The sequence below is a fragment of the Schistocerca piceifrons genome, chromosome 6 (assembly GCF_021461385.2).
Source record: "Schistocerca piceifrons isolate TAMUIC-IGC-003096 chromosome 6, iqSchPice1.1, whole genome shotgun sequence".
NCBI classification, from domain to species: Eukaryota; Metazoa; Arthropoda; class Insecta; order Orthoptera; family Acrididae; genus Schistocerca; species Schistocerca piceifrons.
Window position 1 is genome coordinate 481,942,348 of NC_060143.1, and position 27,606 is coordinate 481,969,953.

General features: G+C 37.8%; 1 protein-coding gene across 1 annotated transcript in view; it reads left to right on the forward strand.

Moving 5' to 3' along the window:
* LOC124802694 (coiled-coil domain-containing protein 186-like) overlaps nucleotides 1-16,485 on the forward strand; it is a 206,559-nt gene extending 190,074 nt beyond the window's left edge. The window contains exon 13 of the mRNA XM_047263635.1: nucleotides 13,527-16,485. Within this exon, the coding sequence (XP_047119591.1) occupies nucleotides 13,527-13,598 (72 nt within the window). The 3' untranslated portion in view covers nucleotides 13,599-16,485. The remainder of the gene's footprint in view (nucleotides 1-13,526) is intronic.
* The last annotated feature ends 11,121 nt before the right edge of the window (nucleotides 16,486-27,606 follow it).

Below are 27,606 nucleotides of genomic sequence, written 5' to 3' on the forward strand. Positions count from 1 at the left end.
TGCGGGACAGGCCATGAACAAAAAATTTAGAGATTTGCATTGTGTTCCACAGTAATGTGTGCTTCAGTGTCTATAGCTCTGCATAAACCTGGTTCAAACGGTTCCTTGAAGTTACTACACAAGTCAGAGGCATTAGTGTAATGCATTCGAACACTAAAATGTAATACATTGTCTTGTATACAGGTTGAACAAATGAAATAAATCTAACCCAGAAATATTTGCACTGTTTGTAGAATTGAATGCATGAAACATAAAACAGTTTGTCACTCCATGAAAAGTTGCTAGCAAAAACTACACATGCCAAAGACTGGAATTTTTTGTTCATTGTAGGAATACAAAATAAAAGTAGACTATTGTAGTGGTGTGCTATCAATTCTGTAATAAAAGTCTTTGTGAAATAGGGAAATAGAAGTACCTTTGTCCAACTGTAACTTGTCATTTGTTCCACTTGCAATGAACAAAAAGTTTGTTCATGTGCCTGCTTATTGCAATGGAAGATTTCCGCAATGCTGATGTGTGAGATTTGGCTTGTACCATTGGGAATGGCTTTACTGTAACCATACACATCTGCTGACATCTTTGCTACATGCCGTGCATTCCCCAGTGGTGGCTGTTCGCTGAACCTGGGTTGGCGTGTGTACTCTTTGAATGTGACCTTGCCGAACACAGTGGAAGAACAAGTTTGTTTATGTGGCAATCCCCCACAGAAAGTGCAGAAATATTTATTTTGTAGCTGCGTGGGATTAGCCGAGTGGTCTAAGGCGCTGCAGTCATGGACTGTGCGGCTGGTCCCGGCGGAGGTTCGAGTCCTCCCTCGAGCATGGGTGTGTGTGTGTTTGTCCTTACGATAATTTAGGTTAAGTAGTGTGTAAGCTTAGGGACTGATGACCTTAGCAGTTAAGTCCCATAAGATTTCATACACATTTGAACATTTATTTTGTAAATAAAAACTGCCTTTTCTTGCTGCACTGTATTTTATTTCTCCCAGGTGCATTTTGCCTTTTTTGTAATTAGAGCTGTAGTGCAACCTCCAGCATGTGACTAGATGAGAGGAAGCGCAGATACCAACCAGAAATGCAAAGAACTATCCCACTGATGGTGCCTTAAAGTGAAAACGGTGAAATGCACCTGGGAGAAATAAAATACAGTGCAACAAGAAAAGGCAGTTTTCATTTACAAAACAAATAGCACTGGAAGAATTTTGCATCACGATAAGGAGAAGCTGTCTGATCATCATTCTAAAAGCATTGAGGACAAGACTTCTTCACAGAATTTTATAGCACACATCATGTACCTCGAGACTGAAAGTTTTTACTTCTGTGCTTTCTGTTTGTCTGAGCTGTATTTTTTATCATTTTAACACTGACATTACTTTAGGGGGAGTGTGTTGTGCACTTTGGACAACTGAAATACATGGAGTGTCAAAATCAAGCTCTGTTGAGTTTACAATAGTTTGGTTTCCAGAATAGACAGAATTATTTGAATGTAAGGATTTGGCAGTTTTAGAATTGCAGTGCAAATGTGTGTGAAAAATCCTGTGTGATTGAATCACGTAACATGACATCAGTGTAATTGATACCACAAGAACACTTAAACTTTCAGTGCCTTGTGAGCCATCTGAGTTTTGCAGTGCACTGTTTCAGCATCTGAGTAGACTGTTGCTTGGGATGAAAAAATTGACACCTTGCTGCTACAACATGGACCTGACTATCGAACTGCTTTTCTAGCGGTTTAACATGGTTGTTGTATTTGAATGATTCAGGACTACTGTCTGGACACAGTTTTACACACAGATGGTTGATCTCGGCTCCCACAGTTGTTATGTTGTAAGCAACAAAATGGGCCTCCAATATTGTGCCCAATATTCCAACCATTCATCTTCCTGACTATGGCATGGTCAAAATTTAGCTACAGCAACATATGGTGGTGCTGCTTGGCGAGAGAGTAGTGATGTCAGTTGCTGAACACTGAGGAACAGGCATTCAATGTGCTGCACTGGAAACTGAGCAATTTCTGTTACAGTCAATTCCCAGTCCTGGTGAAAGACTCTGTGATGCACAGAATTCAAGAACAGAAAGCTGGCAGTGAAAGAGCTTGCACACTCGCACATTGTAAACATGCAGCGGGTGAGGCAAATTAGTTTACAACCAGCTCAGTCACCATATGCTGTGTTGTACGAAAATACTCTTGCTGGTCCGGTGGGTTCTTTGGTTTGCTCCAGGAGAGGATTGGGTGGAAATATAACAAGTTTCTGAGAATTTACATCTCTCTCTGAGTGTTAAAGACTCATGTAACACAGACAGATTTACAACTCTCTTCACTTGAAGAATAACTGACATGTTCACACAGTGATCTACCTAAGACATCTAAGATGATGATGTCATCTTGATCTTTGATTGTGAATTGGGGTGAGTGTTCCTCTGGTCAACCAAAAGAAGGTGAGGCATTGCGGTGGTGTGGAGAAGCTCTAGGAGGCATGCCTATGCCGTCATTTCTCATTAATCAATGCAGCATGCAATGGCTCTACTCTTCTTTAGTTTTGGTGCAAGATGCCAACCATTCTTTCTACATCTACGTCTACATCCATACTCCGCAAGCCACCTGACAGTGTGCGGCGGAGGGTACTTTGAGTACCTCTGTCGGTTCTCCCTCCTATTCCAGTCTTGTATTGTTCGTGGAAAGAAAGATTGTCGGCATGCCTCTCTGTGGGCTCTAATCTCTCTGGTTTTATCCTCATGGTCTCTTCGCGAGATATACGTAGGAGGGAGCAATATACTGCTTGACTCCTCGGTGAAGGTATGTTCTCGAAACTTCAACAAAAGCCCGTACTGAGCTACTGAGCGTCTCTCCTGCAGAGTCTTCCACTGGAGTTTATCTATCATCTCCGTAACGCTTTCGCGATTGCTAATTGATCCTGTAATGAAGAGCGCTGCTCTCCGTTGGATCTTCTCTCTCTCTTCTATCAATGCTATCCGGTATGGGTCCCACACTGGTGGGCTATATTCAAGCAGTGGGCGGACAAGTGTGCTGTAACCTACTTCCTTTGTTTTCGGATTGCATTTCCTTTGGATTCTTCCAGTGAATCTCAGTTTGGCATCTGCTTTGGCGCCCCATTCTTTAGACAACACCACAGAAGGAACTCTTTCATTCAAGATACCTGGTCGAAAAGGAAAAAAATAATTACTCCAGTCTTTGCTGGAATGTGCTACTGTGAAGATTCACAGCTGTTTACACTTCGCTACTGTTTCACCTGGAGTGCTACATGATAAACTTGAGTAAGGTAACTCCAATTGTTCCACACTTGGTTGAAAAGACAATATTGACAATAATATGATAAAATTTAGGGGCAGATTCATTCAGTACAATCTATCAGACAGGTAGGTTTGGCATAAAGATTTGTAAAGTATATTCTCTAGAAAATGGATATGTCATTAACCTGAAGCTTTATATACCAGACAGTACAAGGAAAGTGGTTAAGTGGTTCTCAAATTTCCTGCCGGTAAAAAATTGTGTGTAAAATACGTGCGGCAGTGTTAGAGGAGTGGAGTACTATGTACATGGACAAGTTGTACTGCTTTCCCAACTTGTTCAGGGAATTGCTAAAAATCAGCACTTGTGCTGTTGTGATTTTAAGATCAGCAAGCAAAAACATACCATCTCAAATCAGTGTAACTACTGTGGCAGAGTGAAAACTAATACTAGCACTCAGCCCATAATATTCTTGCTATGTAGTGATTCAATAAAAAACAATTGAAGACCTCTTACCAATACTGTGTAATACACTAGAATATGTAGAGTTGGATAAGATGGGAAGAGTGAAGCTTAGACCTAGATTTTTTTATTTTTTTTATTGTTGTCAGAACATTTGGAGGTCACACAGACAATCAGCATCTGTCCTCATTTCCTCTTAAAGGAAGATATATCAAGGTGTATGAAGATACACTTCAACCTCATGGACACATCATTGTTGAATGCCAGCATCGTCTGCCAAATCACTGGTTTAAGGCCCAAGCAACACAAGTGGCCACTTGGGGCAACACCAGAGGTGTTCCAAGTTCAAAATTTGTTTACGGGATGTATCATAATTAGTAGCGGTAACTGAGAGTTTATTAGAATAGAAACGACTGTGGTTCCACAAATGAGTTGCTTGCGAGATACTTGCAGATGTGTGGTTATGAGCTCCCACTGAATTTAGTATCAAATATTGTCCTGTTGACAACGTATGAATGCTTGTTCACCAAACAACATCTATAGCATCTGAAGATGTGCTTTGTGGATAAAAACTTGTTATGATTGTGTTACAACAAGTGAAAGTGTCAAAAATAAACAAAACTTGAAAATATTGACATAGTTAGTACAGATGTATCTGAAATGTAACCTTTTGATTAAGTCCCCATCTAATATGGCAAGAATTTCGTCCAAGGCCTACTGTAACAAGAAATACAATACTATTTCAGCAGATTACATGTTACAGTTTACTTTACACTTACACCTATCAAGGGGGGTGTTCCATGTGTCGTCCTCACATTTGAGAGCAATACTGCACTTGTCTGTGGAGTGAGTTACAAATTCATTCAAACATTCCCAGATCAACTTGTAAATCTTGGCAAGACTGTGCAATTTGCTGATCTCGTTCTTAAAGTGTATCGACAGAAATGCTGTACACTTCATCTTTTAGATGACCCTGTGCATAAAAATCCTTAGGATTGAGGTCAATTGACCTTTGAGACCAAGGACCTTTGAGACCAAGGTATAGGTCATGCTTGAGCTAGCTATCTTGGACTGTATGGGCCCGTTAGCTGTTGTCTTCTATCAGCAGCAAAATGTGCAGGTGCCCCATCTTGGATAGAGCACATCCCACAGTATTGCGCAAGTTAAGGTATGGCGGGCATGAAATTTGAGCCCAAGATGCAGACTTAATCAAAAAGTTTACATTTCAAATACATTCATACTAATTAGGACAATATATCACACTGAAGTCAGTGGAGACTTGTAACAACACATTTGCAGTTGCCTCAGAACAGCTGTTTTATTGCAGAAGCATGTTTATTGGAACATTTTGCTTCTGTTATTGTGTACTATCACACATGCCAATTTTTTCCTGTTGTAATCTGTCCTAGTAAAACAATTATTTCTCTAATTTTTATAGATAAATAAATAATAAAATCTTTTAGACCTCAAATATTGAAGCAATTATTTTCACCTGACCCATTGTAGTCATTGTTAGTTTAAATTAGAATTGTTACCAGTAATCAAACCCATGTACTGCAACACTACTGTTCAGTTATGGAATGGGATTTATTATATTTACAACATGAGTAAAAGCCACAGGAAAGGGAACTACACTCCTGGAAATGGAAAAAAGAACACATTGACACCGGTGTGTCAGACCCACCATACTTGCTCCGGACACTGCGAGAGGGCTGTACAAGCAATGATCACACGCACGGCACAGCGGACACACCAGGAACCGCGGTGTTGGCCGTCGAATGGCGCTAGCTGCGCAGCATTTGTGCACCGCCGCCGTCAGTGTCAGCCAGTTTGCCGTGGCATACGGAGCTCCATCGCAGTCTTTAACACTGGTAGCATGCCGCGACAGCGTGGACGTGAACCGTATGTGCAGTTGACGGACTTTGAGCGAGGGCATATAGTGGGCATGCGGGAGGCCGGGTGGACGTACCGCCGAATTGCTCAACACGTGGGGCGTGAGGTCTCCACAGTACATCGATGTTGTCGCCAGTGGTCGGCGGAAGGTGCACGTGCCCGTCGACCTGGGACTGGACCGCAGCGACGCACGGATGCACGCCAAGACCGTAGGATCCTACGCAGTGCCGTAGGGGACTGCACCGCCACTTCCCAGCAAATTAGGGACACTGTTGCTCCTGGGGTATCGGCGAGGACCATTCGCAACCGTCTCCATGAAGCTGGGCTACGGTCCCGCACACCGTTAGGCCGTCTTCCGCTCACGCCCCAACATCGTGCAGCCCGCCTCCAGTGGTGTCGCGACAGGCGTGAATGGAGGGACGAATGGAGACGTGTCGTCTTCAGCGATGAGAGTCGCTTCTGCCTTGGTGCCAATGATGGTCGTATGCGTGTTTGGCGCCGTGCAGGTGAGCGCCACAATCAGGACTGCATACGACTGAGGCACACAGGGCCAACACCCGGCATCATGGTGTGGGGAGCGATCTCTTACACTGGCCGTACACCACTGGTGATCGTCGAGGGGACACTGAATAGTGCACGGTACATCCAAACTGTCATCGAACCCATCGTTCTACCATTCCTAGACCGGCAAGGGAACTCGCTGTTCCAACAGGACAATGCACGTCCGCATGTATCCCGTGCCACCCAACGTGCTCTAGAAGGTGTAAGTCATCTACCCTGGCCAGCAAGATCTCCGGATTTGTCCCCCATTGAGCATGTTTGGGACTGGATGAAGCGTCGTCTCACGCGGTCTGCATGTCCAGCACGAACGCCGGTCCAACTGAGGCGCCAGGTGGAAATGGCATGGCAAGCCGTTCCACAGGACTACATCCAGCATCTCTACGATCGTCTCCGTGGGAGAATAGCAGCCTGCATTGCTGCGAAAGGTGGATATACACTGTACTAGTGCCGACATTGTGCATGCTCTGTTGCCTGTGTCTATGTGCCTGTGGTTCTGTCAGTGTGATCATGTGATGTATCTGACCCCAGGAATGTGTCAATAAAGTTTCCCCTTCCTGGGACAATGAGTTCACGGTGTTCTTATTTCAATTTCCAGGAGTGTATTTTTGTTTGGGGAGGGAGGGGGGAGCGTGAATGACATATCGCTTCTGTGGGGAAAATCCATTTGAAAATGCCCTGGTGACAGAATGGCCGTTGATGAATGTGGCCCTACCTGGCAACGTTTGTAAGAGATGACAAAACAAAGCAACAAATCCACTAAGATTTCAAGGCAGAAGTTAGGACATTTTCCACTGAAAATAATGCCAACTGAGAAGAAAATGACCCCGTATAGAAGATGTAAAGCCTCTTCTTATGATCATGGATAATGTGGAAAATCACGTTTTGAATGTCGCAGATGTGAATGTGCCATTCGTGTGAGCAATTGCTCCATGATGTACAACGCACACATGAACTACATGTGAATATTTTATATATTATAACTGCTTAGATCATGTATATTTGTTCATGTTTTCTAAATAATCATGTATGTGTGAGAAAGAGAAGTGTTCATTGTTTGGGACACTCCATTTTAAGGATTATATGTGTGGTGTCACCGCCAGACACCACACTTCCTAGGTGGTAGCCTTTAAATCGGCCGCGGTCCGGTAGTATATGTCGGACCCGCGTGTCGCCACTGTCAGTGATTGCAGACCGAGCGCCACCACACGGCGGGTCTAGAGAGACATTCTAGCACTCGCCCCAGTTGTACAGCCGACTTTGCTAGGAAAGGTTCACTGACAATTACGCTCTCATTTGCCGAGACGATAGTTAGCTTAGCCTTCAGCTACGTCACTTGCTACGACCTAGCAAGGTGCCATTACCAGTTTATATTCAGTGTAATAATGTCTAAACAAGAGCGATGTTCTCCAATTGTGGATTAAAGTTAAGTATTCCAAGAACTACGTTCTTTTCTTTATAGGATAATTACTTTACCTTGTTCCAGACCTCACGCCAATCTGCGTGAGCTTAACGCATGCCTTTCGGCTACCTCCGAGTGGCTTGGCTGTCTTGCCACGCCACTACAATATTAACTAAAAAATTTGGGTTTAATTTATTGATTCCTACTGCATCTTGAGTTGCATGACAGTGGAATAAATGAGAAAAACCAAAATAAAAAATCAGAATCAGTTTTCTAATCAGTCTATTAGTTTTCAGATTGAGATTCAATAAGTTTTCCTGTAGTTCTGAAGCAGTTTATTTTGTTCTTCTCCAGAAATCTCGAACATCCAGTGTAATGGGCTCATGTGCATGCAGGATGATAAAGTATTGTTTTGTGTGTTCTAGTGACACTTTGTGCCACCATGTTGTAGTTATTAAAGATAAGAAGTGGTGTATCAAACAGATGATTACAGTCGTACTCAAAGATAGGAAGCAGATATTGATGTTATACAGTATTGGCAATTTTTGTGGTGGTATGGCTTCATCAGAATGGAGAAGCATCAAATGTGGAGTGCCACAACCACCCATTCTTAGCCCTTTACTTTTCCTGATATTTATGAGTGACTTATCACAATGTACAAAGCTGCTGTGCAGTTTTACTATTTTTTCAGATGACATGAACATTATGACTGATGGTTGTACATGTGAAAATCTTCAAGGAACTATTAACAGTATTCTCATTGTTTTATTAAAATGGTTTAGTGTCAATGTACTCTTGTTAAACATAAATAAAACTAACTATACTCATACCACTGCAACTGCCAAAACTGAGGAGAGCTAAATATTAAGTGTGCCACACAGACAACAGAAAGAGTTGAAACAATGAAGTTCTAGGGTGTTCTGGTTGACTGCTGAATATACTGGTCTCATCATACAAGGTGTTTGGAAATTCCCGTTATAGACTTCTAGGTCTTATAGAGAGGACTGAGTACATAATATTTTGATATGGGGAACCCATGTCCAGAAATGTATTGTTTCCATGCTACAGATGTTTGAAAGTAAGTGTGTGTGTGTGTGTGTGTGTGTGTGTGTGTTTTAGTACTATGGTTGTGTACATGTTCACAAATTACAGCAACATGATCCTTCCATTTGCCTAAGCTCATAGTAGTGGAAGAGCGGCTCCTCACCTTTATCAAGATCATTCAACTCCATAGCGTACCCGTTTTGCCACAGTTATGCGGTGGCTTCGAGAAAAAGGTACCTTCACTATCAGCATGCGTGACAGTGGTGCTCCAAGGAAAAGCTGCACACCTGTATTGGAAGAGGCCATACTGAATCGCTTTGAAGAGGACCCGTTATCGAGTACACAAGCAATTACATGTGTTTCTTTGGTTATTAATGGGTGGAACTGTAAAACAAGTGATATATTCCCTTCCTAGCCAATTCTGCAGAGACCGCCTTTTTCCATACCATACCACTCCACCTAATTACCAACGTTCTTCTGTAATGCTACATCTCAAATGCTTTGATTCTCTTCTGTTCTGGTTTTCCCACAGTCCACATCTCACTGCCAAACAATGCTCTGCTCCAAATGTACATTATCAGAAATTTCTTCTTCAAGTTAAGGCCTATCTTTGATACTAGTAGACTTTTCTTTGCCAGGAACGCCCTTTCTGCCCATGGTAATCTACTTTTTACATCATCCTTGTTCCATCCATTATGGATTATTTTGCTGCCTAGATAGCAGAATTCCTTAACTTCAACTATTTTGTGATTGGCAGTTTTGATCTTAAGTTTCTCGCTGTTTTCATTTTTGCTACTTCTCATTACTTTTGTCGTTTTTGATTTGCTGTCATTCCACATTCTGCACTCATTAGACTCTTGTACTTCATCACTTTTACTGAGGATAGCAATTCCATGAGGAAATCTTATCATTGATATCATTTCACCTTGAATTTTAACCCCACTCTTGAACCTTTCTTTTATTTCCATCATTGTGTCCTCAATGTATAGATGGAACAGCAAGAGTGGAAGACTACATTCCTGTCCTACACTCTTATTAATCCAAGCACTCTGTTACCTCTTGGTTCTTGTACATTTTGTGTATTACCCATCTTTCCCAATAGCTAACACCTATTATAGTCAGTATCTTGCACCATGCACCATTTCACATTGTTGAACGCTTTTTCCAGGTTGACAACTTCTATGAACATGTGTTGATTTTTCTTCAACCTTGTTTCCATTATCAGTCACAATGTCATAACTGCCTCTCTGATGTGTTTACCTTTCCTAAAGCCAAACTGATCATCATTGAACAGATCATCAATTTTCTCTTCCATTCTTCTCTGTATTATTCTTGTTAGCAACTTGGATACATGAGCTGTTAAGCTGATTGTGCAATAGTCTTGCACTTGTCAGCTCTTACAATCTTCTTTTCCAAACGTCTGATGGTATATTGGCAGTCTCATACATTTTACACACCACATGAATAGTCGTTTTGTTGCCCCTTCCCTCAATGATTTTTGAAATTCTGATGGAATGTTATTAATATCCTCTGCCTTATTTGATCTTAAGCCTTCCATATCTCTCTTAAATTCTGATAGTAATACAGGATCCCCTATCTCTTCCTTATCAATTACTATTTCTTCTTTTATCACATCATCAGAGTTCTCCCCCTCATAGAAGCCTGTAGTGTACTACTTCCACCTATTCACTCTCTCCTCTGTCTTTGACAGTGGAATTCCCATTGCACTCTTAATGTTACCACCCTTGGTTTTAATTTCACCAAAGGTTGTTTCAATTTTTCTGTATGCTGAGTTGGTTCTCTTGACAATCATTTCTTCTTCGATGTCTTCACATTTTTCATGTAGCCATTTCACTTAGCTTCCCTGCACTTCCTCTTTATTTCATTCCTAAGTGACTTGTATTTCTGTGTTCTTGAATTTCCTTGATAATTTTTTTGTTTCCTTCTTTCATCGATCAGCTGAAGGATTTCTTCTCCATGGTTTCTTTGCAGTTACGTTCTTAGTAACTATGTCTTTCTTTCCAACTTTTGTAATTGCCCTTTTCAGAGATGTCCATTCCTCTTCAACCGAACAGCCCACTGAGCTTTTTGTTATCACAGTATCTGTAGCCTCAGAAAACTTCAAGTGTATCTCTTCATCCTTAGCGCTTCCGTATCCCATTTCTTTGCACAGTATTTCTTCCTGAGTAGTCTCTTAAACTTCAGCCTGCTCTTCATCGTTATTAAATTCTGATCTGAGACTATATCTGCTCCTGGGTATTGCTTACAATCCAATATCTAATTTTGGTATCTCTGCCTGACCACGATGTTCTCTTAACTGAAATCTTCCTCAATCTCCCAGTCTTTTCTGAATGTGCCATCTCCTCTCGTGATTATTGAACAGGGTATTTGCTATTACTAGCTGAAATTTATTGCAGAACTCGAGTAGCCTTTTATCCCCTCTCATTCCTAATACTGCCCATGTTCTCCCATAACCCTTTCGTCTACTGGTTCCCCTACAATTGCATTCCTAGCCCACATTACTATTAGTGTGTCATCTCTCTTTACGTGCTGAATTACCGTTTCAGTATTCTCATATGCTTTCTCTCTCTCTTCATTTTCTTCTTGCGATAGTGGCATGTATACTTGCTCTATTGTTGTGTGTGTTGGTTTGCTGTCGTGTCGGATGAGAACAGCTCTATTACTGAACTGTTTGCAGTAGCCAACTCTGCCCTGTCTTCCTTTTCCCAACAAGTACGATTCCTGTTATACCATTTCTTGCTGTTGTCAATAAGTTACAAATAACCTTAATTGGAATGATCACATAGATAATGTTGTGGGTAGAGCAAACCAAAGACTGCAATTCATTGGCAGCACATGTAAAAGGTGCAACAGGTCTACTAAAGAGACAGCTTACACCACATTTGTCCCTATTCTGGAGTACTGCTGTGCGGTGTGGGATCCACATCAGGTGGGACTGACGTATGTCATCAAAAAAGTTCAAAGAAGGGCAGCTCATTTTTTTTATCGCGCAACAGGGGAGATAGTGCCACAGACACGATAGATGAATTGGAGTGGCAGTCGTTAAAACAAAGACGTTTCTCGTTTGCAACAAGATCTTCTCATGAAATTTCAATCACCAGTTTTCTCCTACAGTTGTGAAAACATTCTGTTGGCACCCAACTACATAAGGAGAAATGATCATCAGATAAAGTAAGAGAAATCAGGGCGTGCACAGAAAAATTGAAGTGTTTGTTTTTCCCTCGTGCCGTTTGAGAGTGGAAAGGTAGAGAGACAGCTTGAAGATAGTTCATTGAACCTTCTGCCAGGCACTTTAATGTGAATAGCAGAGTTATCACATAAATGTAGATGTAGATACTCACCTGACTGTAAATCCTTGTCTTCTTTCCATTTCACTTCACTGACCGTCCACTGTATCTAGATTGACTCTTAGCATTTCTGTTTTCAGATTTTCTAGCTTCCATACTACATTCAGACTTCGTACATTTCACGCCTCGACTAGTAGAAAGTTATCTTTTCATTGTTTATTCAGTCTCTTTCTCCTGGTCACCTCCCTGCTGGCAGCTGCCTCCCAGTAGTCGGGGAATCTTTTGCCAGTGGAGAGATCATCATGATCCTTTTCACTTATAGGTCTCAAGGCCTGTAGATACACATTATGTGTCCTTAATGTAGTGGTTTCCATTGCCTTCTGCAGCCTCATGCCATTGATCACTGCTGATTCTTCAGCCTGTTAGGAGCAGTTTCCTACCACAAGGACAAGAGAGTGCTCTGAACCTCTGTCCACTCCTCCACCCTATTTGACAATGCTGTTGGCAGAATGAAGTTGACTGAGGCCAGAAGTCTTCTGCTGCCATTCCTGTCGATTTTTATTCAAAATTTAAACAATGTTCAAACCCAGGACCAAAGACATTTTGATTACTAATCAAAGACACTAACTCTAGACAACAAGTGCAAAGAAAATATTCTTGGAAAAAACACATTGTACAAGTAACAAGTGGTGTAGGCTGTAGGTGTAGTTGTAGAAACGTTTTCTGGACACTAAAAATTCTTACTACTACTTCTCAATTTATATTTTGCCTTATGTGGTTCATCAGTAAAAATACTAAGTTGTGTAAAAGGAATAGTGCGTATCGTGAATACAGTATGATTTCTACAATGATTGTAAAAATCTGACAATGGTGCAGAAGGGTGTGCAGTACACTAACACACAAGTTTATAATGCTCCCCCTCCAAATATTAAATGTAAGTTTGATAACAAGTCCACATTTAGGAAGCCTCTGAGAAAATTTCTTCTGGAAATGTCATTTGGTTGAATTTCGTAGCCACAGCGAAAAAAACCTTCTAGGACTATAAAATATATGAATGATGTAATATAATTTAATATCCCACAATTATGTAGATACTCATGCAACATACAAATTTCTGTTCTGTGCAAGTGTTACTTTTGTCTTTTTTGTAACATTACTGCCAGTGCACTGCTTTGTTTAGAAAGATAACGCAAATTGACATAAAACAAAATTAATTTGCACACACTAGCTTACTATAGATGCATCAGCAGAGCAAGGGGGGAAAAAACCAAATAAATGAATAAAATAAAAAATGAGGATTTTTTGCTGTCTTACTCAGACAGCTGCAGTTTGACATCCAGTTTAGACAGAAATCATTGGTTCTCATTCTGTCCTCTTAGCACCTTTGGATTGATGTAAACCCAGTGATGACTTCTAATGAAGAACTAAAATATATTTTTGTAGTGCAGTTGGTGACTTTGAACATACAAGTGCATGTTATTTTATGTTTGAAACCATGTAAAATTCAGTATACAATTTTGTGATAAATTTGTCTTTGCTTGGAAATATAGTAGCTGTGTTTTTGTATGCTGCCCCAATAACTATTAAAATACTTCATTTTCACTTTACAGGAAAACATAGACACACTTGGAAGAGAAATTGCACGATTAACATCTCAGAAGAATGCTGTTTCTACCTCGTAGGTGACATGAAAAGCAGAGAAGTCAACTGGTACCTAAAGTACAGTGTTGCTATGAACACAAAAGCTTTTGGAAAATGTACATAATTTTCCAATCTATCATTTCTTATCATATGGTATTTCACAGATGTGCAGTCCAGTGCAGTCAGTCTCTGGTCTAAAGTCAATTCTAAATGTAATTTGCTGTTCTTGGGGGCAGTCTTTGTAATCAAAATTAGTTCAGATTAAATATTTGTAGTGGACACTTCAAAGATCTACACATAAGTGTATTGCTTGCTGAAGAATTGTGATGTAAAATCCATTTTAAGAGTCATGTTGTTAGCAGTATTCCTATATGCATACTAAGCAAGATTTGTTCATTATATTTTATTTAATGGCTGCTTTTAAAAGTATATGTATGTTAGCTGCAAGTGTTGAATGTGTGAACATGTATCCAAAGTTGTGATACACAAAAAATGATGGAAGTTAGAATAATTTCCCTAGAAAAGGTGCTAAGACACTGCATTGAATGCAGTTAAATATATGTACAAGTACTCCGTTGTGATGCTGAGTGATTATTAGTAATTGGTTGTGGGGTACAGCTGCAGATAATGAGATTTGTACCTCAAATTACTGCTTTTTATATTGTCTTATTGCATTTTATTTTAGGAGAATTTATTTATTGTGTATATGAAAAAATAGTCATAGTGACACATATGGAACAGGTTTTACTTATGTGACTACTTAGATCAACACTTTACATTCTCAGTTGTAAGTAATTTTGTGTTCTGTGTCTGTGATAGAATGATTTACTGGCATACATAAAAAACATGAATAGTCTTGTATGTGGTACTCTCATATACAATAGTCTCATAATTACAATTAGTTTGTAGATTCAGCTCTCAGTTTCAAGTGTTTAAAATACAAGAATGTATTTTTGCACACCCATTATTTTAGTAACTTCTAAGAGATAAGAGATATTTGGTTCATGGGGAATTAGAAATTACTTTTGAGGTTTCACTATTAATGGATCTGCATACACTTGTTACTTACTAATATCCACCACATGATTTTGCTTTCTTCAAACTGACACTGCGTATTTAGCAGAGCAGGATGCAAGTACATTTTGAAAGGGCAGCAGCTACCTACCCATGCCCCTTGTTAGGTCAAATGTCTTCCTGTCCTCTACCATGAATCTTATTTTTTCTTGCTACCTACTTGATTAAGCCACTGAATCCAGAAGTAATCATTCCATTAAAATGATTTTATAAGGTAAAGAAATCACTGTCATCATTGTTTTTACTGACCCTCAACCACCCATCCAGCATAAAAAGAAACACACTGCCTTTCAAGGAAGCTTCAGTTCTGATTGCAGTACTAGTATGTATTAAACTTTGTTATAATGGAGTGCAGTCCTCTTGTATCTTCTGAAGATGATCCACTACATAAAGATACCACAGTAAATAAAAACTCAAAACTGAACTAGCTCCATTTTTAAGTTCAGTTTACTACAGAAAGTCAGATATATTTTGTCTGGTCATGGCATATCATTCCCTGGCAGGGAAATCAACTTTTCTTAGACCTTTGCCTATAAACTCCACAAAAATATTATCTTGTTATTCATTTGTAAAAATCAGTTGTAAAATAAATGCTTAGTTCTTCATAACAGGCCTCATGGTAGAGATGTGATACAGTGTTTATTGAAGGGAAACTAGTACTGAAGATACTTTAACTTAATTTGTAAACAAAGTTTATTTTTGCATTTAAATACATTGCAAAATCTTTTGCAGAAACAACCACCAATAAAAGTTCTTCATGCATAACCACAAGATAAATATTATTAATTAAATCCATAATTTGAATATGATTTTACCACCAAATCATTTAAAAAACCATTTAGAACACATTAGGTGTAAATTAAACCTTTAAAATCTTAAATCCATGGGCTTGAGCATTTATTTAAAAAGGGGGTATTATAAAGAAATTTAAATGGTGTATTTACTGGATGGTACAAAATTGAGAGCAGCAGACCTGGGATTACTTCTAGTAAAAGGAAGAAGAAAAGGTAGGCATTACCTGTAGGAAAAGTATCCAGGGCTCCACATTATGAGACAAATAACAGACAGGGTAAAGATATTAATTTATTGATTATTTTATATATGAAGAGTGAGGTAGGTAATAAATATTGCTTTTAACAAACCTGATTACTTTCTTTGAATGAATTTTGAAGTGTGTTGTAGATTGCATCTTCAGTGAAAAACAAAGAAGAAAACATTGTAATAAAATGCAAAGAAAAGTGATTAATATTCGTTTTTATAAGAGTCTCAAAAGAATGGGAACCACTAAGGCAAGAACAAACAAATCTCAAATACAGAAATACTGATTACACCTGTGTTGCATATGTTTATTGTCAAAAGGTAACTTGCTATTTATTATCTCTCATTTAATATTTTGTTTCCAGTTTGTCAAAATTACTGTTGAAAGACAGTTGTCTGTCAGTTTCATTGATGTTAAATTCTGAAGAAGTAAAATTTTTAACAGTCCAGATCTCATCTAAAAATAGCCTGTTGCTGAAGTTATATTTCTGTTATATAACTGTCACAGTACTTCAAATACAGTTTTACTTATGAGGTCAGCAAATGGAATGAAATGACCATCATCTATGATACAGTTTTTTTTATGTTGGTTTACTCAGTTTATTTATTTAATGTGTCCTTTATACCTATGTTATGACCTGGTACATTATTCACAGCAAAAGTGTTAAATATCTTACAGTGAATAAAAATGTGGCCATGTGATTATATATAGATTGATTTATATCTAAAAACAAAGATTATGTGACTTACCCAACGAAAGCGCTGGCAGGTCGATAGACACACAAACAAACACAAACATACACACAAAATTCAAGCTTTCGCAACCAACGGTTGCTTCATCAGGAAAGAGGGAAGGAAAGGGAAAGACGAAAGGATGTGGGTTTTAAGGGAGAGGGTAAGGAGTCATTCCAATCCCGGGAGCGGAAAGACTTACCTTAGGGGGGAAAAAAGGACAGGTATATACTCGCACACACACACATATCCATCCGCACATACACAGACACAAGCAGACATTTGTGTCTGTGTATGTGCGGATGGACATGTGTGTGTGTGCGAGTATATACCTGTCCTTTTTTCCCCCTAAGGTAAGTCTTTCCGCTCCCGGGATTGGAATGACTCCTTACCCTCTCCCTTAAAACCCACATCCTTTCGTCTTTCCCTTTCCTTCCCTCTTTCCTGATGAAGCAACCGTTGGTTGCGAAAGCTTGAATTTTGTGTGTATGTTTGTGTTTGTTTGTGTGTCTATCGACCTGCCAGCGCTTCGTTGGGTGAGTCACATCATCTTTGTTTTTAGATATATTTTTCCCACGTGGAATGTTTCCCTCTATTACATTCATATATAGATTGATTTATTGATGTACAGAAGTCAACCAAATTCAAATAAAAACCAATGTGCCCTCATAACATAAAATTTGGTCATGCTTATGTAAACTATTTCTTGGTGGTCAGCTGACATGTATATTAAGATTACAGCTTCTGAATGTGTTGTTGGTGTCTAATGTGAATTAAGTTTGTGTGAATTTTAATAATAGTATTTTCTCAGTGTTGTGTTTGATATATAAGCACTAGTGCTCTGAAGTCTACAACAGAAAGGAATACTGATTGGTCATCAGATAACTTTTAAAACAAATTGTTTTGACTTTAAGAATCACTATGCTAATATGAGTTGTATAATCCTGAGGTAGAGGGGAACTGAAACATTGGAGAAATAATTGCAGACTGATATTTGTATTGAATACATTTGAAGGAAGGAAATGTAGTGGATAGTGAGTCATTGGAGAAAGCTACAGACCGAGAACATAAAAGCTTTGCTTTCAAAACAGTGATCTTGTCTGTATATTAACTTGAAAGAAGAGAGTTGCAAATATAATGCATTTATTGTTTGTTTCAATAAATCATATTTATATAATTAGTGTAAAAGATAAATAATAACTGTTGACATGTTATTACTAAACAGAGTTAAATTTGGACACAGTTGGTGCAAGAACTGAACATCACTCACTGTTCTCTCCTAATTCAAACAGGGAATGATAACAATACAGGCAAGAATGACAACTTGCAACATTAAGAATTGACAAGTAAAAGAAGACAGAGTGAGAATGGAAAAGAACATTCTCCTGATACCCTAAAATAAAGGTGGCATATAAGGAAGATAATATCAAGTGAAAGGGGAGTGGAAAAAAAATCTCTCCAGAGATGAACAAGAAGATGAAATAAAATAATTGAAATGTTCAGTGGGTGAACTGAATGTCCTGTGAAACAATGGTTTTTCCAAACTGTGAATAATAAGGAGAGTTATCAACTGTGCAAATTCCCTAGCTTCTGTTATACTGATTTAGATTTTAATGGTAGCAATAAGAAAAAATATCAGTTCAGTACTAGTATATTCTAAAAGATGCCAGAATAAATAAAAAGCCAAGTGTAAACAACAGAACATGTTTACTCAGTTTGAGTTTTACAGTAAAATACAGCTTAAGTGTCCACGCAACAGTTGGGTTTTGTGGTTTGAATGGTCTTTAGCACATGTGACAGTGAATCAGTGCTAGTTAAAGTGTGGTGATACTGTGAAACAAAAGTGCTGACTAGTGTGTGTTTTGCGTTCCCCTACGGATTTGTTATGTAACATGTTGAATAAAAATATTTGAAACGTGTCTGACTAATCATCTAGACTGCTATATAGAGGAAATTAATTTGCATCTTGCAAATAATTTTTCATTATCACTATATAACTTACGAATCTCTTTTGTGGCTTAGATAATAATGCCTTATGCTTTTGCTGTCATTCTGTAAGATGAGAAGCAGGGAATGATCACAGACAATGAAAAGTAAAATACAGTAATATCATGCAGCAAGTATCCATTTGAAGTCATCATTATCATTCATGGCTTAAAGCATTTCTTATCAAAATCAATAATGATTGACACATTAAATAACTGCAAGTATAGTTCCATTCACCAATTTTAATAAAGTAGACATTTACTTGTGTGTAATATAAAACTTTATTGAAACTTTGTGACCAACTGAGAAAAAGGGAGCCTCTCTTTTCTTGTAGCAAACTGACAGTCATTTGAGTTAACATTTAGTCAAAAAGCAGTTTAAAGTGCTCCAATTGTAATAATACCAGAGCAAACCATGTTTTTATCTCAGTTTCTCTCTTGTCAGTACTGCCATTGTGGCTGGGTACTGTATTTGCCTTGTTGGGTAATATTGTTGTATTTGAAGTTAAAGATAATTTGGTGTGTGTTGAATGAAGACATTATATTGTGAGGTGCATAATGTATTAATGCAGTGAAGTGCTTCCAAACTGAGTTTAATATTGTTTGTTGCAAATAGGGGGCATAGTTTAGAAATGAGATGTGAGTTGTTGTTAGTGAAAGTTGCAGTAAATATCTCTCTAATATATCAGTATTAACATTTGAAATCATAAGTTTGATGTATAATTGTTGTATACACACTTTGTAAATTGATCTGTAAAATATCTTCATGAAAAAGTTTCAGATATGTCAGTTTCAAGAAAACTATAAAATATATGATGTTCTAACGAGATTTCTTGGAGACAAATTGTAAACTTGCTCTATTTTCACTTTCTAGCCATGATGAAAACAGTCAGCAGAAGGAAGTTGTAACAGTGATTCAGAGTTAAGAAAGACTTATCAGAAGTGCTTTTTTAAAAAATAGTGAAGAAAATGACACTGGATGACGCAGTTTTTATGCAGCTTCATATTACAGCTTCCTCCTTTGTTGTGTCTATATCATAGACACTCTTCTTTTACTTGTCAGTTCACTCTTTCTTTGAAGTTTCAATGTGTTTCTTCTCACTTAAAACTGAAGAGGGCTAATAGCGAGAAAAAATAAAAGGAATATTTGGTTGTGTTCTGTTGTATCTGTATCTCTAGTCCTATAATAAGGCCAGTGACAATGGTATGAGTACACTTTAATCTTGGTACAAAATATATAGGGTTTGTTTGTTTTAAGACCACCTCCTCTTTTCTGTATACTAATAGATTAGGAGGTTACTAGTACTAGACCACAGTGCCACATGTTTTATAGCAGCTTTCTCAACAATAAACTGGCTATTTATGTTATTATTGTGATATCATGATCTATTTTGAAATGTATAGCATGTGTATCAAAACTACATAAATATTTGAAAACTATTAAAATATTTTGGCATACATATGCTTTTGCCTCAGTTTTGAACATTTTTTAAAATCAATAACATTAATTTTGCCATCCATTCACTGTGTGCAATAGATCCCAGAAGAGAGAGGACCCTCAGGGATATGGAATGGGTGAAAGTATATGTTAATCTACCGCAGTTCAAAAGGAACAATAATGTACATAATTACAGTATCAGAAGGAAAAAGATACTCATTAGTCCTCATTATTAAGGTTCTCTTTAGCACAAAAAGGGGTGCACAGTACTGTAACAAAAATTTCTTATCACTTACCCAGTGATATAAAATGTCTGTCAGCAAAGTAAAATTTGAAAACAAACTGAGCAGGTTTCTCCTTGACAACTTATCGTGTAACTTACGTTTTTGAAAAGAGAGAAAAAAAGTTCTGTTAATTTGGAATGAAAATGTTTGATTAAAGAAAATCTCTTTTATGTTCGTTAAAACCCACGACTAAATTTTCTCAGGGCGCTGTGACCAGAAATATCATGCGTATTCCAACGTGAAGACATCCTTCTTACTCACTATGGATAAAAAAAATTATCTTTCTTTAATGTTACGCAGTAAGCAAATTATATAGAATATTTAAACAATTATTTTTCTCTGTGAGGCTTGATGCTCCAGTATAGCTCCCTACGTGCAATGACAGCATACACAATTAAAATAATTCCTTTCAATAAAACTCTGGCCTCAAATGAAATTATTATGAGATGCCATTTTATATATACTGGGATTAAATCCTTTCATTAATTTCAAAATTAAATAGCTATGAAGAAATTTTTATCAGTTTTAAGAGCAATGGCGTCGCTTCAACAATGCAATTACAAATGGCCAGGGCAACATTTAATTGTTATGTAATTAATTAAATAAAGGGGACAGGGAAGGTACTTTCTTGCTACTAACAGAAACACATACTGCATTAAATACTGACATATATATTTAGCAGAAATTCTAAGTACACTACATGTAGTAGAAATAATTCTTTACAGACCGCAATCTGAATGCGACGTCTGAACCAGCCAGGCACGGAAGAAGAAGAAAAAGAGAGAGAAGAGAATGAAATCTTTTCTTGTAGACTATGATACAGAGATTATAGTAATTACAATTCTCTGAGCTTGTGTAGAGATCCATTGTAGTCACATATCAATAAAGTGATTTACATTACATTTTTCAGGAAGCAGTGCTATAAAATCCTTCCATTCCATATAAGAATTTCTGTTACTGTAATGTGTAAAAGATGGTGGGTAGGAATTACTGACTTTTTCTCCTTTTATAATACATAAAAACTTTTCAAAAGTTCAAATTGTAACCATATGTACAAATTAATTTGCAATGTGAGTGTAAAATCACTCATTCCACATAATTATGATATGTCATGCAAAATGATCGATGAAACATGAAGTAACTAACTAACAAAAGACGAGGAAATGATAGAAACTTAACCTGCATAATGCAGTAACAATGAACTATGATTATTCTGTTTAATGCTATTAATGCTTATGCCAGCTAAATTTATTCAAATAAATTAAAAAGATAGCTGCTACTTTGAAGGAAGCTGCTGCCATACTAAATAGCTGCTGTTTGTCTATTTTTGGTAGCTTAATATTTAATTATTTTCAGAGGTAATTTTCAAAAGTATTTACCTACATCTGTAAATACTGAGTCTCCTCTACAGTATATTACTACTTGTCTTACAGATGTGCAATGCACACAGCTACTTGCCATACAGCCGACAAGACTTTTCAGTCTGTGAAACTAGATATTAAGATAATTTATAGAAAGAATGATTAATAAAGTGCATTTTTAGTTTGCTTTTGAACTGGTTATGGATTCCGAATTTCTTGCTTTATGTTAAATGGGGCTTGATCATGAATGTCATATGAAACAAAAGTGTTGTGAGAACAAATATCATTTTCACAGTGTCTCGAAGCATAAGGATTGGATCATAACCCATAAACTGAGGAAAAAAGGAAGGATGAAGAGGTGGAGCTTTCATTCCTGATGTGATCATATTCATCTTCAGAGCTCCCTTCTGTCAACTGATATGGACACTTGGCCTACTGCCTCTTGAATTTCAGTGTAGTGTTGTATGTTTAGTAGTTTGTCCTGTGTTCTCTATCAAGTACCTAGGAGTTTACAAGAAATATCATAACATTGGGGTGTATTACTTCTATAGATGAAACATTTATGAAGTATGAATTGCTGTTCATTGATTTTTTTTTTTTAAGAATGATGAGCTTTCTTGAATGTTGTCAGAATGATTTTCAAAATTTAAATAAAATGAAACTGTACTCCAGAATATTGTTAGGTCAGTGTGTATCACAAATTGGAATCAGAAACATTTTTCTTCTAATATGAAACATAAATGAAGTAGATTCTGAATTCATGTTGATAGCTAATCAAAATTCTAGAAAGATGTGTCGTAAGACAACAGTGAAACATGGCAGGGATTGTAATTATCAGCTGTGTAACATCCACTGTTGGTCAAAGGCCTCCCATAGACTTTTCCTTGCATTACAGTCTTCTGCTGCCAGCATGCATCCATAGCATTAGATTGTCACCTCAATCTTTCTCTGACCTCTTGGAATCCAGCAAAGAGCTTCATTTTTCCATCTAATATCTGTCACCTATCTACATGTCCTGCCGACCTCCATTTCAGCCATAATTACATGTACTCTGTCCATGATCCATTAACACTAACAATACCAAATACCTAGCAGGAGTAGAGCTGTGAGGATGGGTCATGAGTCATGATTGGGTGGCTCAATTCGTAGAGCACTTGCTCACAAAAGGTAAAGTTTCCAGTTTCGAGTCCTGGTCTGGCACACAGTTTTAATCTACTAGGAAGTTTCAGCACAATATTGTCTGCAAAACAAATGTGGTTCCAATATGATTCATTAACATATATTCCTGTTTCATATTTCCTGTGGGACTGCTGATAATACTTTTTGTGTGATGGAATCTTCTTACCTGACTCAACATTTAATTCTGAATTTCTCACTTTCCTGATGAAGTCTAACTAATGTATGTTTTCTTCATTATACTAACATAGATTGATTCAGTGCATTATTCCTCAAGGAACGTTTGTGCGGATTTTGTTGAAACTGAGTCTACAGCTTTACATCTATGATTTCCACATGAGGTGGGATTTCCCATTTATTACAATGTTCTTATATTTTTTCATGATTTGAAAATTGTCCTGTGTTGTTGTATCCATGTCTAAAGCCATCATGTTCCTCTGCCTGATTAGAAAATCTAATAATATTTTTTCCCTCTGTGTGGTTGCTGATACGCTAGTGAGTGTTTTGTCCACAGGGAGGAGCTGATAGGATTGTAGTTTGTTTTTCTCTTCTTTCCTCTGAAGTTTTAAGCTCGGCCTTTTTCATTTTAAGTATGTTGGTGTTCATTTAGTTGTTCAGCAAACGGAGTTTTAGGGAAGATGACTTACAACAGATCTCAACCAATACAAAAATAAACTATCTACCTATTGTTTGTAATGTGTCTATGATCATTGACTTGTCATTTGTATCATATCCTGATCATGTTTAATTACATTTGCAATGCATATACACTTCAATGGCTGTTCTTAACTAGGTCTTTCATAACAACACTGATAACACTAGTGTGCATGGTATCAGATGACTGAAAACTAAATAGTACCTCAGCTTTCAATGCTGATTCCAAATTTGTTTTTAGTTTTTTTCCTATCACATACTGTTTCGCCGCAATTTGACTTCAAGGATATAATGATGTGCCAGTAGGTTATAAGGAGGGAAATTTGTCAGTTTGGCCCTGTATACCTGTAGGTTGTTACACCTGTTGATGCTAGTTGTTGTTGTGTGACCCTGCAAGTGTTGCTTGTCTCACAGGCTTGAATTGCCAGTGAAATATTGTGCTTACTCCATGTATTTAAGACAGTGTTAATAAAATACTTCACCTACTGTTGATGGTTACTACTATGTAACATGCAAGTGTGTAAAGAACCTAAATATTTTCTGTTACATTTTGGTGATTATACTGTGGATGAACAGACTTAGCGTAAAAAGCTTATGTGCTTATTTTAAAATGAAACTTGGTGATCAGTACAAGGGATTGACGCCAGAGACAGTTTGCCACCATTGTGTGGAAAGGTTGAGATTGTGGACAAAAGGAAAGAAAACTTGCTTGCCATTTGTGATTCCAATGGTGTGGAGGGAGCCTAAAAATCACCTTCATGACTGTTACCTCTGCCTAGTTGATGTTCAGGAGTTGTTGTTGTTGCGGTCTTCAGTCCTGAGACTGGTTTGATGCAGCTCTCCATGCTATTCTAGCATGTGCAAGCTTCTTCATCTCCCAGTACCTACTGCAACCTACATCCTTCTGAATCTGCTTAGTGTATTCCTCTCTTGGTCTCCCTCTACGATTTTTACCCTCCACGCTGCCCTCCAATGCTAAATTGGTGATCCCTTGATGCCTCAAAACATGTCCTACCAACCAATCCCTTCTTCTAGTCAAGTTGTGCCACAAACTTCTCTTCTCCCCAATCCTATTCAATACCTCCTCATTAGTTACGTGATCTACCCATCTTATCTTCAGCATTCTTCTGTAGCACCACATTTCGAAAGCTTCTATTCTCTTCTTGTCCAAACTAGTTATCGTCCATGTTTCACTTCCATACATGGCTACACTCCATACAAATACTTTCAGAAACAACTTCCTGACACTTAAATCTATACTCGATGTTAACAAATTTCTCTTCTTCAGAAACGATTTCCTTGCCATTGCCAGTCTGCATTTTATATCCTCTCTACTTCGACCATCATCAGTTTTTTTACTCCCTAAATAGCAAAACTCCTTTACTACTTTAAGTGTCTCATTTCCTAATCTAATTCCCTCAGCATCACCAGATTTAATTTGACTACATTCCATTATCCTCGTTTTGCTTTTGTTGATGTTCATCTTATATCCTCCTCTCAAGACACTGTCCATTCCATTCAACTGCTCTTCCAAGTCCTTTGCTGTCTCTGATAGAATTACAATGTCATCGGCAAACCTCAAAGTTTTTACTTCTTCTCCATGAATTTTAATACCTACTCTGAATTTTTCTTTTGTTTCCTTTACTGCTTGCTCAATATACAGATTGAATAACATCGGGGAGAGGCTACAACCCTGTCTCACTCCTTTCCCAACCACTGCTTCCCTTTCATGTCCCTCGACTCTTATAACTGCCATCTGGTTTCTGTACAAATTGTAAATAGCCTTCCGCTCCCTGTATTTTACCCCTGCCACCTTCAGAATTTGAAAGAGAGTATTCCAGTTAACATTGTCAAAAGCTTTCTCTAAGTCTACAAATGCTAGAAACGTAGATTTGCCTTTTCTTAATCTTTCTTCTAAGATAAGTCGTAATGTTAGTATTGCCTCATGTGTTCCAACATTTCTACGGAATCCAAACTGATCTTCCCCGAGGTCCGCTTCTACCAGTTTTTCCATTCGTCTGTAAAGAATTCGCATTAGTATTTTGCAACTGTGACTTATTAAACTGATAGTTGGGTAATTTTCACATCTGTCAACACCTGCTTTCTTTGGGAGTGCAGTTCGAAAAATAAGAGCAAATTGTGTATCCACCCATTGATTCAGCCATTAGGCCAGTTTTCGCATGGAGTAGATCTGATTGCTCCTCTTCCTCCAGCTGTTGAAGAGAACATGGCAGAAGATGATGAAGAAAAGAAGTTGATGCAGTTACCAAAGACAATAGTTATGTCTACCAGCCTGAATGGGACTTTACTCCGTAACTGTTCTCGCAGAGTGAACTTAATGCTCTTGTATTGAATTTGCCTAAGGAATCTGTGGAACTACTTGGTTCCCAGTTACAAAGTAAGAATCTTCTGGAACCAGCAACACATTACTCATGGTACAGACAGAGAGAAAGAATTAGTTCATTCATTCTCACAGAATGAGTCCTTCCTATATTTACAGCAAATGTACTTCTGTGACATTGAACCTGATCCTACACAGTGGAGACTTTCCTGGATTTCATCAATGAGGAGCCCGAAAGGTGTGTTATTGCATAATGGAAATGTGTGTTGGTCCATTCTTGTGACCTATTCAGTTCAAAGAAAAGTGACGTATGAGAACATGAAGATACTCTGAACAAATATCTGGTATGAGGAACACACTTAGCTTATCTGCGGTATCTTCGAAGTTATCAGAATATTATTACGACAACAAGCTGGTTTCACAAAAATGCCATGCTTTCTATGTGAATGGGGCAGTCGGACAAGGCAAAGACATTGGAGTGTAAGAGTTTGACCAGAGCAGAGAAATTTTGTGCCTGTAACTAAAAATATCTTGCACAAACAGCTTGTAGAACAAAAAAAAGAGTCTTGCTTCCACCTCTGCAAATACAATTGGTTTGATGAAGTAATCTCTAAAGGCTCTACCACAGTGTGGACCCTGCATCAAGTGCCTTTCCAAGAAATTTCCCTTCACCACATGAGACAAATTGAAAGCTGGAATTCTTTTTTTAGTCCTCAAAAAAAAAAAAATTGATGAAGGATGACGATTCTGAGAAGCCAATGAAGAAAAGAGAAAAAGGTGGTTGACGACCTTCCAATCAGTTACTGAGAACTTTCTATGGAATAACGATGATGCTAATTACAAGGCCATTGTTGAAAAAGGTTGCAAAATTTCAAGATGATGGTTGTTAAATGAGCATGAAAGTCCATTTACTCCACTCACATATCGACTACTTCCCAGAGATTTGGGACACTATATTGAAGAGCAGAGTGAATATTTTCATCAAGATATTAAGAAGAGGTACCAGCGGCACTGGACGGCAGCTATGTTGACCGACCACTGTTGGATGTTGAATAGGGAGAGTCATCATTTACAAGGAAGGCAAAGAAGAAAAATTTTAAAAATTTGTGGAACACTGTTGAGTTCTTGTTTTTATGCAAGGTAGTCACAAAACAAATTAGGGGAGTTCTGAGGAGTGTTTTTTAAATGTGTTTCATTTTTTAGGTGTTTTTTTTATTGAAAATTCAGTTTGTGTGAAATGGTGTTAGAATATATTTTTGGCCTCAGAAGTGAAAATTGTCAATATATTACTTTTTATTTTGTGTAAAAACCTGACAGGTTAGACAAAAATGATAGTTATTTCTAGAATCAGCATAAAAAATTTATTCAGGAACACCTACTTTCAATAAATCATTTGCCAAAAAGTTTTAAATTGCAGAATAGTGTAATATGTTATTGTGGAGACTACCATTTACTAGATTTTGATTCTTTCTTTGATATAAGTTTCGACTTTTATAAAAAGTTCCTATTGATCATTAACTGATGTCAATTCTAAACTGTGGTTACTTTATACATACACTAGAAAGCTAATACTCGCTTCTTTTGCTTATCTTTCGTACGAGATGCATCTGTAAAGTTTGGAAAATGATCTCGGTAAATAAAAAAATGAGTTTAAAAAAACCTTTACTGGCCATCAGAGTAAACACCACACTTCTGATCATACTTCTGACATCATTTGTAAAGCTGTTGGAAACTGTCAGCAAATGCTTCATGTGGAATTTCTCGAAGCACCATGGCCACATGTTGGATCCACAGCATCTGCACGGCGTAAGCCTTTTGGGGATAATTTAAGGTGTACAAACAAAAATAAGTTTCTGGCACCAAATCTGGTGTATAGGAGGGTGATGAAGGAAGATCTCTGTGCACTGAATGAAAAAGTTGCACATGTGGATTGCATTATGCTTCTAGAGATTACATAACAAGTCTT